We start from the raw sequence: 15,603 nt of genomic DNA on the forward strand, positions 1-15,603 counted from the left end.
GGAGGCAGTGACGGTCACTGACTTGGAAGGCTTTGAAAGAGGATTAAGTATAAGAACATAAGAGCCTTTATATGTACCACCCTTTTCCTCCAAGGAGCTCAAGGTGGTCCCCATTTTATCCCCACAACAACCCTGTGAGGTAGGTTAAGCTCTGAGTTAATGATTGGCCCGAGTGGGGATTCAAACCATGGTCTCTCCCAGTCCAGCATTCTTAATCACAACACCATGCTGGAGGGCTGGAGTGGTCTCTACAGCTGCCACCTTCTGGTTTTTGGCTGCTGCTCTTCAGCTCCCCAGTTATTCATGTGCCACCAACATCAAGAATTCATGACTTTAATACAGTGGTGCCTCGCAAGACGAAAAGAGTCCGTTCTGTGATTCTCTTCGTCTAGCGGTTTTTTCGTTTTGCGAAGCAAGCCCATTGAAGGATTAGCGGCTTTTAGCGGCTTATCTGCTGATCGGATCAGCTGATAAGCGGCTTAGTGGCTTAGAAAAAGGGGGGAAGGGGAAAAAACCAGCAGGAACTCGCAATACATTGTCGTCTTGCGAAGCAAGCCCATAGGAAATTCGTTTTGCGAAGCACCTCCAAAACGGAAAACTCTTTCGTCTAGCGAGTTTTCCGTCTTGCGAGGCATTCGTCTTGCGGGGCACCACTGTAGGTTGTCTGTGGGGCTTCCTTTGAAGATTGTTCCACTATCTCTTCAATTATTGGAAAAACCTCCTTGCTGTCTAGTCCATTCCTGAGCATGGTTCAAAATGTTTAAAAGATTTTACAGTTTAGGACCCAGGTACACCAAAGAGAGCCGTTTTCAGTGCCAGTCAAAGCTGTGTTTATTCTCCTAGGCTTATTATTTTTAACAAGCTGTAGCATATTAAATCTTGATATCCCCCCCCCCCCGAGTATTTTATCTTGTTTGCTACTCTGGAAACTCTGCTGCATGAATAAATACTCTGCAGAAAAAAAATAGCTATGCAGTTTTCTCTTGCATGCATACAACAGCACATGAAAGGATGTCCTGGGGCTGAGCTCAGCATCCTGGAGCCTGAATGTGCATTTGTGTATATGAAGTACACAGTTCCAAGCACAAAAAGTCATGCTCCAGACATATTCAGTAAATTATGCCTTTGCTTGAGGTTCTGGCAACAGGTCTACAAATTTTATCGGTTTTCGTTCTCTCAGTTCCTGCAGCTGGCCCACTTTAGCTGGCTGGTTGTTTTAAAACAAAAATGTGTTCTCTCCCTGCTCACTAGGCAACTGCAATTTATCTTTAAATACTAAACGCTTTTAAAAAAATAGAATGTCATCTGCTCAGGCTTTCTGTAGGCTTAAGGGCCTCATTTATAAGCATGATTGCAAGTGTGTGTTTTTGAAACACACACACAATTTCCCAAGAGGTTTGTGGCTACAGATTTATTTTTTGCATTTATATCCCACCTTTTTCTCCAAGGAGATCAAGGTGACCTACTTGATTCCCCCCCTTCTCATTTAATCCCCACAACAACCCTGTAAGGTTGGGTTAGGCTGAGAGGCAGTGACTGATGTGTTTTCGTGATATAGTACAGTGGTACCTCAGATTAAGTACCACATTTTTCGCTCCATAGGACGCACTTTTCCCCTCTTAAAAACTAAGGGGAAAAGTCTGTGTGTCCTATGGAGCGAATGCAGGGGGGAGGCAGGCAGGAAAAGCCCCCAAGAGCCGCACACAAGCTTCGCGCGGCTCTTGCGGGCTTTCCCCCAGGAGGGAGAAGGGACTGACATGGCCAGTCAGTACTTTTTTTTTCTTGATTTCCCCCTCTAAAAACTAGGTGCGTCTTGTGGTCCGGTGCGTCCTATAGAGCGAAAAATACGGTACTTAATTTGTTCCGGAGATCCGTTCTTAACCTGAAATTGTTCTTAACCTGAAGCACCACTTTAGCTAATGGGGCCTCCTCCTGCTGCTGCGCCGCCAGAGCATGATTTCTGTTCTTATCCTGAAGCAAAGTTCTTAACCTGAAGCACTATTTCTGGGTTAGCGGAGTGTGTAACCTGAAGCGTATGTAACCCGAGGTACCACTGTAGTATATAAATATTCTGGGCCTTTTTTCAGCTGGAACTCACTGGAACTCAGTTCTAGCCCCTTTCAGGTGGGCGCTCTTACCATTATTAAGAGAACAAGGGAGGCGTTCATGGTGAGTTCGACACCTCTTTTTCCAGAAAAATAGTACTGTGAATATTTATTATAACTAAATAAATAAAATAAAGTCTACATGATAAGGGAGCTAACTGGAAAAAGGCTCAGTAGGGGAGAAAGGAGAAGAAATGTGCTTTAATTACTGCATCTTCCCCTGTTCCTTGTAGAATGAGTGTGTTTGGTTTAAAAAATGTTCTGGGGTGCAATGGGAGGGCATCTGCTGAAGTCTGGACTGTTTCCCCACTGCCATTGTCTTAATCAGATTAATAGCCTGCTCATAAACTCCAAAAGGCCTAGGCAAATGGGATGCTAGACAGCTTTTCATATACTGTATATTTTTTCCACAGGTTGTTGCCAGGAATCCCACTCACTCCTCCTCTCCTTGCCGCCTCCTCCTCTTCAAGCCTCCATAGCTGTCTGAGTGCAGATGAAGAGCAGGCAGGGCTTGTGCAAGTAGAAATTGCCAAAAACACCATATTTATACATATGTGGCTGGAACAGTCCAACCGCGTGGAAACCAAGTGGGAACAACATGTGGTGGGATTGTGTCTCTCCCCCCGCCGCCCCCTTTGCAACCTGGTGTGTGAAAAGCTTTTCCATATCCATTATGTCATGTTGCATTAAAGCACAAGTTTATAATATCTCTCTCTGATAAAGGGGGGCTGAATTACCTTGTTGTTCTACATCCCTCTTTCCTGTGTGTTTTTCAAGGACCTCTCCCCCCTCATTTTAAAGTCTCAGCTCATGCCAAGACAAATCTGACTTGGCTAAGTATGTGTCTATTAAGAGTATAATCCCAGTGCAAATGTAACCTCTGTCATACTGGTTCACTGATTTTTTGCAGCCTTTATACTTGAGTCCCTGCTGGACTTTTTCCACACGATCCAGAGTCAGACTTTGGAACTTGCTCCCAGAGGAGGCAGTGATAGCCACCAATTTGGATGGGCATGAAAAGAGGACTAGACAAATTCATGGAGGGAGTATCTTTTTTAAAAACATACCTAAAAGATGCACAAAATAACCTTTTTATAGATGGATATGTTCAGGACAGTGTACTCTGTTAAAAATGCGCATACAAAATTCATGTTTTGGTTTTTTTGTCCACCTTTTGTGCATTCTTTCAAAAAATCTGCACAAAAGTGACTGAACGAATCTAAGACTGGAGAACCAAAGGAGCTGAAGAAGGATCAGAAACAGTCGCTTAGCTCACGTCCAGGCTCGGCAAATTTAAGTGGACTTAGGGTGCATTTTTACAATTGCAGCACAAGTTCTATAAATAGGAAACCATTGTAAATATTTTAACGAGAAAAAGTTAGAGATTTAAGAGTGCTTTTTCAAATGCACTAATACACCACATCTCCCACTGTTTGGTCATTCTCCCCCCCCCCCCTTTCCAGCTGTGTGAAGAGAAAGAGAATTTCAGTCCCAATATAGTCTTTTTGCTTAACTTGCATAATATAGGAACAGGAAGTGCAGCTCTAGATCAGTTTTAGCATGCCTTTCTTCCTTCATATCTCTTTCTCTCAGTGGCAAAAAGTAGGACGTGGAATATACATCTGTGGCACAGTAATAGTATTTTAAATTTGTTGCAGTTCTGAGTGCTCCTATGTTTGTTTTCACAAACCCTGGGGAGATCCCCCAAAGAGCTGCAAAAGGCACTAAAGGACAACTGGAATGATAAAAGCCACCAGAGGAAAGAACGACAATGGACCGGGGCTTTTACTGTTTCAATGTCCCAACTAAACATTAGCAAGAACTTTCTGACAATAAAAACTGTTCGACTGTGGGATGGACTCCATTGTAAGCTGGTGGACTCTCTTTCCATGGTGGTTTGTAAGCAGGTGTTGGATGGCCATCTGTCAGGGGTTCGTTAGCTGTGATTCCTGCATTGCAAGGGGTTTGACTGGATGACCCTTGGGGATCCCTTCCAACTGTGCAGTTCTATGCATCTTAGTTTACCAGAACGAAAACCCAAAACACAACAGTGGTGATAAGGCTGAACTTTAAATTGCGGATGGTTGGAGAGAATTCCCCACTTTGCTCTCAGGGAGTGGCTGGGTGTTAAGCCAAAGCATAGTTTGTAGTGTCAGTGTGTGGATGCTCAGGGAAAAGATGACAGCCACTAGGTAACCTTATAGAAGTTTATAAAATCATGCATGGCATAGAGGAAGTGGATAGAGAAAAGTGTCGTCGTCCCCCCACCCTCTCATAAAACTAGAGATTGCTGGTGCCCAGTGATGCTGAATGTTGGAAGATTCAGAACAGAACAGATAAAAGGAAGTAATTCTTCACACAGCACAGAGTTCAGCTGTGGAACTTGCTCCCCCAGGAGGTAGTGATTGTAACCTAGATAACTTTAAAAAAGGATTAGACAAATTCATGGATAGGGCTGTGGAAGGCTACTAGCCACGATGGAGTTGGATAGTTGGAGGCACCTGTGCTTTTGAATACCAGTTGCTGGAAACCATAGAAGGTGAGTATGCTTTGGTGCTTGAATCCTGCTTGTGGGTTTCCCACAGACATCTTGTTGACCACTGTGAGAAGAAGAGGACGCTGAACTGGATGGGCCATTGGCCCAATCCAGCAGAGCTCAGCTGCCACACATGACTGAGCTAATAGTGTGTGGTCTGAATCTGGAGCTCAAGTGCTTTGTTCCTCAAATGTGACTTTAAAGCTTGAGGTGAAGGAGGACTGCTTAACCACAAGCCTAGGTTAGATTATGCATAAAGCCAAACCTTGGTGCAGTGTGATGTAGCAGTTGAACTACAAAAACTGAGGTTTGAGCTTCCTCTGTCATTCAAGCCAGGCTGTGGCTCTTCTTGGACACGAATCCATGGTAGTAAATGAATGAGCCTTGGGCTCATGCATGCTTCCAGTGCCACAGCAGCAGGAAGGAGATCAGAAGCATCTGTGTTAGGTTACCTGAAGCTTCCTATTTATGTGTTCCAGTAAACCATAGTTTGATGTGACGCGCTGAGGCCAATCCTAAAATGAAAGAAGGGGGAAGATGTGATCCCACGGTTCACCTGAGCCCATTATTATAAGGTTATGCTTTGGATCGAACCAATGGCTAATCTAGTCCATCATCCTCTTCCCACAGTGACTAATCAGATGCCCATTATGGGAAACCTGTATGCAGGATTCAGGCACCAGTGCCCTCTGCCCTACTGTGGTTTCCAACAACTGGTATTCAGAAGCATTGCTGCCTCCAACTGTGGAGGCAGAGCACAGCTAGTTGACATGGATCAGCAGTCAGTGGGGGAAGAATTGATTCTTCCATGCCCTGTGTAATTTTATGGAAGCACAAGGTGTGGGGGATGTGCAGCCTGTCAGATGACTTTAGAAAAGGATTACACAACTCAGGATTAACCAAAGTGTCTGGAATTTCAGAACGCTGTGCAAAAACGAAATTGGAGCCTTAAGAATAAAAAGGCAAGATGCTTTAGGAAAGCAGAAGGGAAAGTAAAGTATAAAGAGAGGAGGGTCAGAAGGGAAAAGTTAGCATGAGCAGATGTGTGTGTGAAGTTGAACACAAAAACAGATGATGGGAATTCTGTGGCAGTCTTTTGGCCAGACAAGAAGCTTTGTTATGTAGTATTATTATTTCATTTCTATCTATCTATCTATCTATCTATCTATCTATCTATCTATCATCATATATTATTTAAGAGAATTAAAACTAAATAAGTCCTGTTAAAGATATAGGTAATAGCAACCATAAAAACATTGCAGCACAGCTAATCTAGGAAGGTAATAGTTGTGTACAAGGTTAGTGCTGTGACATAAATATGTCCTCCAACTTCCTCTCAGAAAAGCCTTCCATGCCTCATTCTCCTTACCAAATTTAATGAGGGAAAGATTTGAAGCTTTAACATATCGTTGGGAGATAGCACGGTGTGTTTCTTTCCCAGTAAACGTAACCTGTGTTGCGACGCCAAGGCACCCTGTGTTTTCTTTGCTTGATTGATGCATTTATATACCATTTTTTGCTCCAAGAGACAGTGACTGGCCCCCTGCAACTCAAGTGAGCTTCATTGCCAAGTGTGGGATTTGAACTCTGGTCTCCCAGAACTTATTCTGACACTAACCACAACACCACACTGACTCTCATTTGTGTCACCTTCAGGCCGTGTTGTGATGCATGCTATGACATCACAGCATGGGTTAGGCAGCAGCAGATGTTATAAGGCGGAGGCTGAGTTAGCAGCTCAGGCCCTGAAGACAACAGCCATGGCCATGTCTCGCTTCTCACTGTCATGAGAGAGCAACTGTAGAGAGAATTCTGCTGCCCTCACATCCTGGTTTTCAGGCCTTTGGTCTTGTCCAAAGGACCTGGGCTTAAAGCTGCAGCTGCCAAACTTTTGTGTGGGATCTTTCCCCCCTGGTTCTATAAACTCATCCCCAATGCCACCACACTACTTTACCACACCCTATAAAAAACATTATTCAGAAGTGGAGGGAAGTCACATAGGTGTGGTATTTTATGTTCCTTTTTCGGTTTATTTTGTGGCTGTGTGTATCTTATTGATTCATTGGTTTGTAAGTACGCCTAAATAAAACGTCTTAAAAAAATTATTCAGAAGATATCAACACAATAAAATTCAAAACACGAACATCTATTCAAAATCCGATCAAAGTGATTTCATTTAACAAAACTGATGCAGCGATAGCAGGTTTTCAGTCTGATAGTCCTCCTTGCCGCCCCCTTGCCTCTCAGGATTTGAGGTAACCCCACTGCTCCCAGGGGGTGCAACCCCCCCTACTTTGGAATCCACTGTTCCAAAGTCTGCACCAGGCTTATCTTTATCATTATTGGTTCCATGTACCCATTTTTTTATTTATTTCAGGAATAATCCCCAAGTTGTCTGGAATTAGATCTTTCAGACCAAGCTTTTACTCTGTCTCAGTTTCTGGGATCCAAAATCTGTTTGTTTTATTTGTGCATCTCTCTTTGCTCTGGAGCCAGGGTGAAGAATAATACTTTGATCTTCCTCCAAGCTCACAAGGAGGGGGAACCAAATGAAAATGGGTGTATTCTGTGATGAAGGGCCCAGTTTAGCTGGACTGGCTCATTACAACCCTTTCTCTTTTCATCTTTCTGTTGTTTTAATGAGAGACCAAAGGACACAAGCTGCTCTTCCCAGGCCTACACTTTGTAAAAATCGACTCGGCAAGCAAATAAATCATGGAGGTTTTGCTTCTCGGGGCTGCGAGCTGAGGCAACCATACGCCTCAACACCAGTCGTTGGAAACCACAGAATGGAGGGCTGGGAAGCTGTTCTGGTACTTGACTCCTGCTTCCTTCCTTCCTACAGAGGCATCTGGTTGGCCACTGTGGGGACAGGATGCTGGATTAGATGGGCCATTGGCCTAATCCAGCAGGGGTCTTATGTCCTTATGCTTATGAGCATTATGTGACTTTCCTTCTGGAAATGTTTGGATTCCCACAACAACTCTGTCAGGTCTGTTCGACTCAGAGTTCAAAACTTCCAAGGTGCCAGGCACATCTTGCCACTAGCATGGGTCCATTTTTGTCTATGTGGAGATTTCTGGGCACCAGGCTGGCGACTAAAGATTAAAAACCTCCGCCTTAGTCCATAGCCAATACCATTTCTTCTGTGTGTGTTTCTCCTTCTTGCATACCAGGACAAGTGAATTTGTTGTAAGAGCAAGCTACCGTCAAGCAATGTAGTTGAGATAATAGAATCGAAGGATTGTAGTGTTGCAAAGGGACCCCGGGGTCATCTAGTCCAACCCATCAGTGAATAGGTATTCCGTAACCTAGCTTTAAGGCACCACTTGGTGCCTAGCTTATATATCTTGAGTTTCTAACCCTGGTTAGACTGAGAGGCAGTGACTGCCACCCAAGGTCTCACCCAGTGGACATCATGGCCAAGTAGGGATTTGAAACTGGGACTCCCAAGTCACAGTCTAAGTCACTCTAACCACTACACCTCACTGGCAGTCTGTAGCACAAGATGGTCACAAAGCTGAATGCAGTTTTATTTTACTGCTGGCACAGCTTTGTGGAAGGGGTTTCAGGGGTTGGTCAAGTAATTGAATTGGGGGGAGGGATATTATTGAGGCTAGAACAATGATGACCTCCCAACATGTTTCATGTAGGCATGCCTCTTTTGACTGCTTCCCCCACCCTCTGCCCGATTTTTGAGAGCCTATGTGGTGTAGTAGCTGGTGTGTTGGCCTAGGACCTGGGAGACCTGGGTTCGGTTCCCCCCATTCAGCCATGAAACTCATGAAGTCACCTTGGACCGATCACTGCCTCTCAGCCTAACCTACCTTGCAAGGTTGTTGTGGAGACTAAATGAGGAAGGGGAAAGCCATGTCTGCTGCCTCCAGCTCCTTTAAGAAAAAGGTAGGATAGAAATCCTATAAATAACAATAACTTTCACACAAAGGTCTTTTCCTCCCACTAGAAAAGCAGCAGTGTGAGCAACCATGAAGCAGTGGACTCGGGACCTCTTTTCCCCCTAACCTTAATGTTAAATCTTAATAAGCATTTCTCCTTTGTGTGCTGTGCTTATTATTTCGGAGGAAAGTGTGGAATCCAAAAGGTGCTGTGCCCAGTCTGCAGGAATGAAGCTTCTACAAATTTTAATTGCCAGTTTTGCATGCTTATCTCTGCAACCTTTCCGTCTTTCCTAGATTACTCCTTGGCTGTACAGAAATTCTCCCAGACTCTCCAGTCCTTTCAGTTTGACTTTATTGGGGACACCCTGACAGATGATGAGATTAACATTGGTAAGTGCTTCCTCGTGTGTGTGTGTGTGTGTGTGTGTGTGTGTGTGTGTGTGTTGCTGCTTGAAAATGCTGACACACTAATCATGAAGTTCCTGGGAGGTCCCAAACTGATAACATTCCTGGATTTAGGACACTTCATCACATCCTTGGGTGGTTTCCAGCAAGTGGTATTTAGAAGCATCGCTGCCTCCAACTGCAGAGGCAGAGCATAGCCTTCATGGCTAGTAGCTCTCAATAGCCCACTCCTTCTCCATGAATTTATCCAGTCCTCTTTTAAAGACAACCAGGAATTCGTGCAATTGGCAAAAAAGCTGGGTTAATGAAAACCAAGCTGATTTTTCTTGTGGGGGAGGGCACCCCTGCACTGCGTCCTTTAAAAGGCATTGGGGGAATTATCTGCCTCTAACGGCTGCTGTTCCACCAGCGGTTTTGGAGACTGGAAACTGCTGCTACGGTGATATGAGAAGCTGAGGGCTCTGATCAAACGAGCTGGAAAGTCTTAGCACTCTTGGAAAACTCTGGAAATGATAGGAAACAGGCAGATAGTGTCATGCTAAGATGAGTCAGAGGAAGAGCAGGAACACAGGGACGATCCTGAAAAGCCATGAAGATTCCACTGTCTTATCTTTGTTTCAGCCTTGTGATGTATGACAGGCATGGGGACATAAATAATGGCAAAGGCCACTTACTTGCCTCTGTACTTGAGGTGGTAGACTTCCTTCCCCATCTCCTTCAAGGCATTCTTGTTGCTGCAGGATGTTTGTTCCAACTGATCAAACCTTTTGGCTTATTGTTGCAGCATGCAAGAGAGATTGAAGGATCTGTCATTTCTGGTCAGGCCACTATCATAGTTCAGTTAAGAAATCCTTGGCATAAGAACATAGCAAGAGCCTGCTGGATCAGGCCAATAGGCCATTTAGTCCAGCATCCTGTTCCCACAGTGGATGAATAAATGCTCCACTGGGAATTACAGGAGCAGAACCTGAGCACAAGAGCCCTCTCCCCTCCTGTGGCTTCTAGCAACTGGTATTCAGAAGTATTGTTGCCACCAACTGCAGAGGCAAAGCCCAGCCATCCACAGCATCCCCCTCCCTAAATTTATTCAACCCTATTAAAGCCATCCTGATTGTGGCCATTACTGCCTCCTGTCTAACTATGCCCCGCATGAAGGAGTCATTTTCTTTCATCTGTCCTGAATCTCCCATCATTCAGCTTCATGGGATGTCTGTGAGTTCTAGTGTTATTTAGGGGTGTGTGGGGGTGTTGGCGTATAGAACTAAAATTAAAAAAAATGATCTGTGTGCCGTTGCAGTACATAATTTGCAACCCCTGAGAGTCAGTCCCAAGTAACTCATTTTCCTTCTTTCCGCTCCCTCGTAGCCGAATCCTTTAAGGAGTTTTCAGAGCTGCTTCAAGAGGTGGAACTTGAAAGATCAATGATGGTGAGTATAGGCTACCCTTTGTTCCTCCATTGGCATAATTACACTTAAGGGCTTTAGTCAAAGTGAGTGCATTCAGATTGAATCCAAATTCTCACTCGGCCTTGAAGCTCACTGGGTGTGACTGGGGGCCAGTCACCACCTCTCACCTAATCTACCCCACTGGGTTGTTGTGAATGAGGAGGGGGAGAACCATGTACACCACCTTGAGCTCTTTGGAGAGAAAAAAATGGGGATTGAAATGCAATAAATAAAAGTTCATTAATTATATGTTGCCTTACTTTCTTACTTTTATCTACAGGTTCAAAATGCTAGTGATTTACTGATCAAACCGCTGGAAAACTTCCGCAAGGAGCAAATTGGATTCACCAAAGTAAGTTAATTCCCCCTGCCCCCTTCACTTTGTACTTAGAAACTTATTTGTATATTTATATATTTAGCAGTTTATATAGCACTAAAGAAAAAAGGGAAAATAAAATAGAAACTTGTAGCATAAAGTATTTATGTAAAAACATTTACATAAAAATATTACGTGGGATATTTACATAGAATAGTGTAATATGTTTATCTGCTGAATACAGATAAAACCAGCAGAATTTAAAAAAAAACCAGGTATACAGCCAACTCCTGATTTACACATGTCTAATTGACAGGTGATCATGCGTGCATGGCGCCAAACCTGGAAGTGACCCAAAAGGCATCTCCAGGAAGTGCTGAGAGGCACTTCCTGTCTGGAACCCTGGAGAGCTTCTGCCAGTTAGTGCAGACAGTGCTGGGCCAAATGGACTCATGGTCTGACTCAGCATAAGGCAGATTCCTATGTTCCAGGTGGCAAAGACTAGGCTGTGGTTCCCCAAAAAAATTCAAGCCCCCCTGCCCCCCCCAGTTCCATAAACATGCCCCCAGTGCTACCCTACCTTATAAAAACATTTGCATAACCCACTAAGGAAGATAATAACACAATGGAAATTAATTGTACCTTGCTTCAAAATCTAGTTTTTTACATATCCAGCATCCCTTCCCCCACCCTTTTGCCTCTTAGCACCCCTGGCTAAGTGATCTCCCCTGACCCTCCTGAAGGGGCATTACCACCTGTTTTGCAAACCATGGGTCAAGAGCCATTGTTCAAATGCAGTCGTCTGCTGGTGTAACGAAGATGGAAAACCATTCTAAATTCATCATTAAAACTTTATTACAGAAAATGCAAGCAGGGTCAAAACACTCTCTTCCCTGTCCCCTCCGTAAAGAAGTCTCTCATGGAGTGTAAAAGTTCGCTTTGTCCAGTACCAAAAAGTCAAAGTTCCCCATTAGTCAGCAGGCTAAAGTAATTGGCTGTGGACCAGTGCTTGAAATGGAGACTTCTTGGCGAACACGCAAGCTTGGATTCAGCCCAGCCCATCTGGAGTCATTGACATTTTAAGTTGCAGACAATAACGCTTGACACTTCGCCTCCTTCCTTGTCTCTGTTTCCAGACTTCAAAAGTTTAAAACAAACTGCCATAGTGGAAATAATGCTATGGCTGTTGTAGTTTCTGTTTGGGTGTTCATAAACAGGGAAGTGAGTGTGACCACACTCATTTGCCTCTAAAAACGTAAGGAGAGCCCCGCCGGATCAGGCCAGTGGCCCATCTAGTGCAGCATCCTACTGTCACAGTTGCCAGTCAGATGCCCCAATGCAAGCAGGATCCAAGCACAATCCCCCTCCCCATCTGTGGTTTCCAGCAGCTGATATCAAGAAGCATTACTGCCTCCAACTGTGGAGGCAGAGCATATCCATCCTGGCTAGTAGCCGTTCATAGCCCTCTCCTCCTCCATTAATTTGCCTATTCCTCCTTTAAAGCCATCTAGTTTGGTGGCCATCACTGCCTCCTGTGGCAGAGAGTTCCATAGTTAAATCTATGTGCTGCATGAAGAAGGACTTCCTTTTCTGTGTCCTGAATCTTCCCTGGATGTCCGTGAATTATAGTGTTTTAGGAGAGGGAGAAAACTTTCCTCTACTCACTTTCTGTGTGCCATGCATAATTTTATAAACTTCTATCATGTCGCCTCTTCTTCACTTTTTCTCTGAGCTGAAACCTCTCAAACGCAGCAACTGTTCCACATGTGGGAGTCATGTTAAAAAAGAATGTAGTGAATATTGCAGTAGTGCAAATTAACAGCACCAACTTCTTGCAGAGCATTCATTGCATCGTTTTTAAAAAAGCATAACCAAATTCCATAGCACATGGGCGGCAACAAATTTAGTTTATCTTAATTGAAACATAGGAACATAGGAAGCTATACTGAGTCAGACCACTGGTTCATCTACGCTGAGGGCAGCAACTGCTCTCCAGGATTTCAGACAGGGTGTATCTCGCAGGAGATTGTGGGGATTGAACCTGGGACCTTCTGCATGCAAGGCAGGTGCTCTACCACTGTGCTAAAACAGATGTGTCAGCAGTGGGATTCAAGCCCACGCCTCCATACAGAGAACAGAATGCCCAGCCCCACTCGCGGGAAGGCTCAGTTATCCTCCTTGAGTCTGGTCAACCCCCTGCAATGCAGGAATCATTTTGCCCAACGTGGCACTGCATAATGAAGTCCCACCAGACTGCAAATAAACGTTCTTAGTTTTCCACCTGGGAATCTGCACCTCGGGCATTATCTTCTCTGCTGGAACTGAGGTCCATGTTCTTTCGTACCACAAATAAAAGTTAAAGTCTCCTAGAGTTTTTCCATAGCTGGGCTATTGAAATTCTGGCCCCAGCCAACATCCAAATCAGAGGTTCCTTAGAGCACACATTTCCCACTTCTCCAATGTTCAATAAAGAGAGTTGTGGTGAAGCCACAGTAGTGCATTTAATTATTTTAGAGAATTCTTGATACACCGCATTCCAAAATTATGAGACCCATGGGTGCTCCCACTATAGGTGAATTGCTGCATGTTTTTGAGCATCTGTTTCTCATAGGAGGTTCTGAGGCTGTTCCCTGACCCCTTTACAGACACAAACTGCCTCCTGCTGTGCGCAGATGTTTCTCCATTGGCCCTTTCTGTCTCGAACTACTTGTAAAGTGCTCCTCCTTGTGGCTGGGCTACAGATCAGAAAGAGCTTCCAAAAATTGCAGTGGTGGTTCCCAAACTTTTTCATGCCACCCCCCCCCCCCGCCGTGGTTCCATCTACCCTACCCTTATACAACCATTGTTCGGAATAGCGGTTTGCATGACCCTCCAAGGAAGACAGTAACGCAATAAAATTCGGAATCCAATCAATTGCTTAGCTTAATTGATTCAACAAAACTGATGCCGACTTTTCAAAGTCTGATAGTCATTTACATCTCCATCGTCCCCTGCAACCCCCTTGCCTCAGCACCTCATATGTAATCCCATTGTCTCCCAAGGTGTGCTACCTCCCACTTGGGGAAGCACTGTTGCAGATAAACCCTTCAATAAACCCTTTGTGTGTGCATTGGTTGAGGTGGAGCAGCATTGGCCAACATGATGCTCTCCAGATATTGTTGGACCCCCAGCTCCCAGCAGCTCAAGCCGGCATGGTCTTATCCCAACCATGCAAAAAATATATAACAAATTCCAGGTGTCTCTGGGTGTGTTAACACCAACTCCGGGCATTCAGTAATGCTTATATAACCACTGGCAAGTTTCCCAATGGGAGAAAATACGCTCTCTAAAAATGGTTGGAGGAAGGTATCAGTTCTGCACATACAACCCTGCACACAACCCTAGAATCATAGAACTGCAGAGTTGGAAAGGATCATCTGCTCCAACCTCCAGCAATGCAGGAATATCCACCAACCGCTTAAAGTATCCTTAAGGCAGCCTAGTCCCAGTGATTTTCAGTGGGTCTCGGGTGGCGCAAGTCCAAGGGCTTGGTTTGTGTATAAGATGAAATCCATCTGGCAGCACGTCCCAAGCTGCCAGCATATTGCAGCTGTTCCAAAAGCCATATTGGATCTAGAATGGGCGATGAACTTTCTCTTTAATAGAAAAGCTGTTCTCTATTTCTTAGAAAGAGGCTGGCTGCCTGAAAATGCAATGGAGCAGCTGGCCTCCTAGACTCCTTTATATCTCCCCATTTTTTTTTATTTTTTTTTGCACTGAAGTTTACTAAAAGCCGTTTGTCGCTAGCGCAGGTGGCTCTTGTGTGTGCCCAGATAAGGCTCCATTTGCACAAAGAGGAGTAACTTCTCCAGGATGATACCCCTTCAAGAGTGCAGTTGGGAGATGATAAGATAGCTGAATGCTTCCTCAGGGAAGAAGGGAAACCTCTCCATGTAGAAAGCTAGCATCTCTGGGTGAACGGTGTGGCGGAAAACGCCTCACCATGATGCTATGTAGTTGCTTATAGAGGCAGGTAGCTTTCAGTCTTGTAGTCCTCTATCTCACCTTCCCCTATCCAGAAAGTTCTTCCTTATGAACACCAAGGCCACACCATACATTTAAAGTGCTAGGATACCACTTCGAACAGTTGTGGCTCCCACCAACGAATTCTGGGAGCTACAGCCTTGTTAAGGGGGCTGGAAATTGTTAGGAGCCCCAGCCAATCCTCTCACAGAGCTACAATTCCCAGAGTGGTTTAACAGTCACAGGAAGTACTGGGAATTGTAGCGTTGGAGGAAAAATAGGTTTCTACAACAATTATAGAGTAGTTTAATGATTGGTTCCTCTTCAGAGGAAATTAGAGTTTGTAGCGCTGGGAGGAGAATAGAAGTCTCATGGAATCATAGAACTGTAGAATTGGAATTCTACAGTCCAACTCCCTGCATACAAACTACTTAGTGTATTTCACCACATACTGGTCACCACCGCATAATTGTCCCTTTTATGGACCCCAAAATTGCTCCCAGAGCATTCCCCGCATAATAGTTGCAGGGGTGATTCTCAGCTCATGCATTCTCAGTATCAGTATATCTCTGTACATGGTCAGGGGGCAATGGCGGTGCTAAGAGTTCTGAGGAGGCCATCTATTCCTTCCCCACAGGACTACAATTCCCAGAGTGGTTTAGCAGTCAATCCTTCTTCACAGGAACTCTGGGAACTGTAGTTCTGTGGGGAAGGAAAAGGAGGTCTCCTAACAACTTTCAGCACCCATAACAAACCACAACTCCCAGAATTCTTTGGGGTGAGCCAAGTCACAATCTTCCAGTCTTTCTTACTTCCCTACAGGGTGGTTGTGAAGTTAAAACATGGCCATTCTGAGCTGTCTGGATGAACGTTAAGTGTACAGATGTTAGAAATA

General features: G+C 44.6%; 1 protein-coding gene across 2 annotated transcripts in view; it reads left to right on the plus strand.

The window, feature by feature from the left end:
* OPHN1 (oligophrenin 1) overlaps positions 1-15,603 on the plus strand; it is a 126,713-nt gene that overhangs the window by 29,208 nt on the left and 81,902 nt on the right. For both annotated transcript variants that reach the window (XM_083485086.1, XM_083485087.1), the window contains 3 exons: positions 8,835-8,930; positions 10,311-10,372; positions 10,671-10,742. In XM_083485086.1, the coding sequence (XP_083341212.1) occupies positions 8,835-8,930; positions 10,311-10,372; positions 10,671-10,742 (230 nt within the window). The remainder of the gene's footprint in view (positions 1-8,834; positions 8,931-10,310; positions 10,373-10,670; positions 10,743-15,603) is intronic.

The sequence above is a fragment of the Podarcis liolepis genome (genome assembly GCF_965112155.1).
Source record: "Podarcis liolepis genome assembly, chromosome: Z".
In the NCBI taxonomy this organism is placed as follows: domain Eukaryota; kingdom Metazoa; phylum Chordata; class Lepidosauria; order Squamata; family Lacertidae; genus Podarcis; species Podarcis liolepis.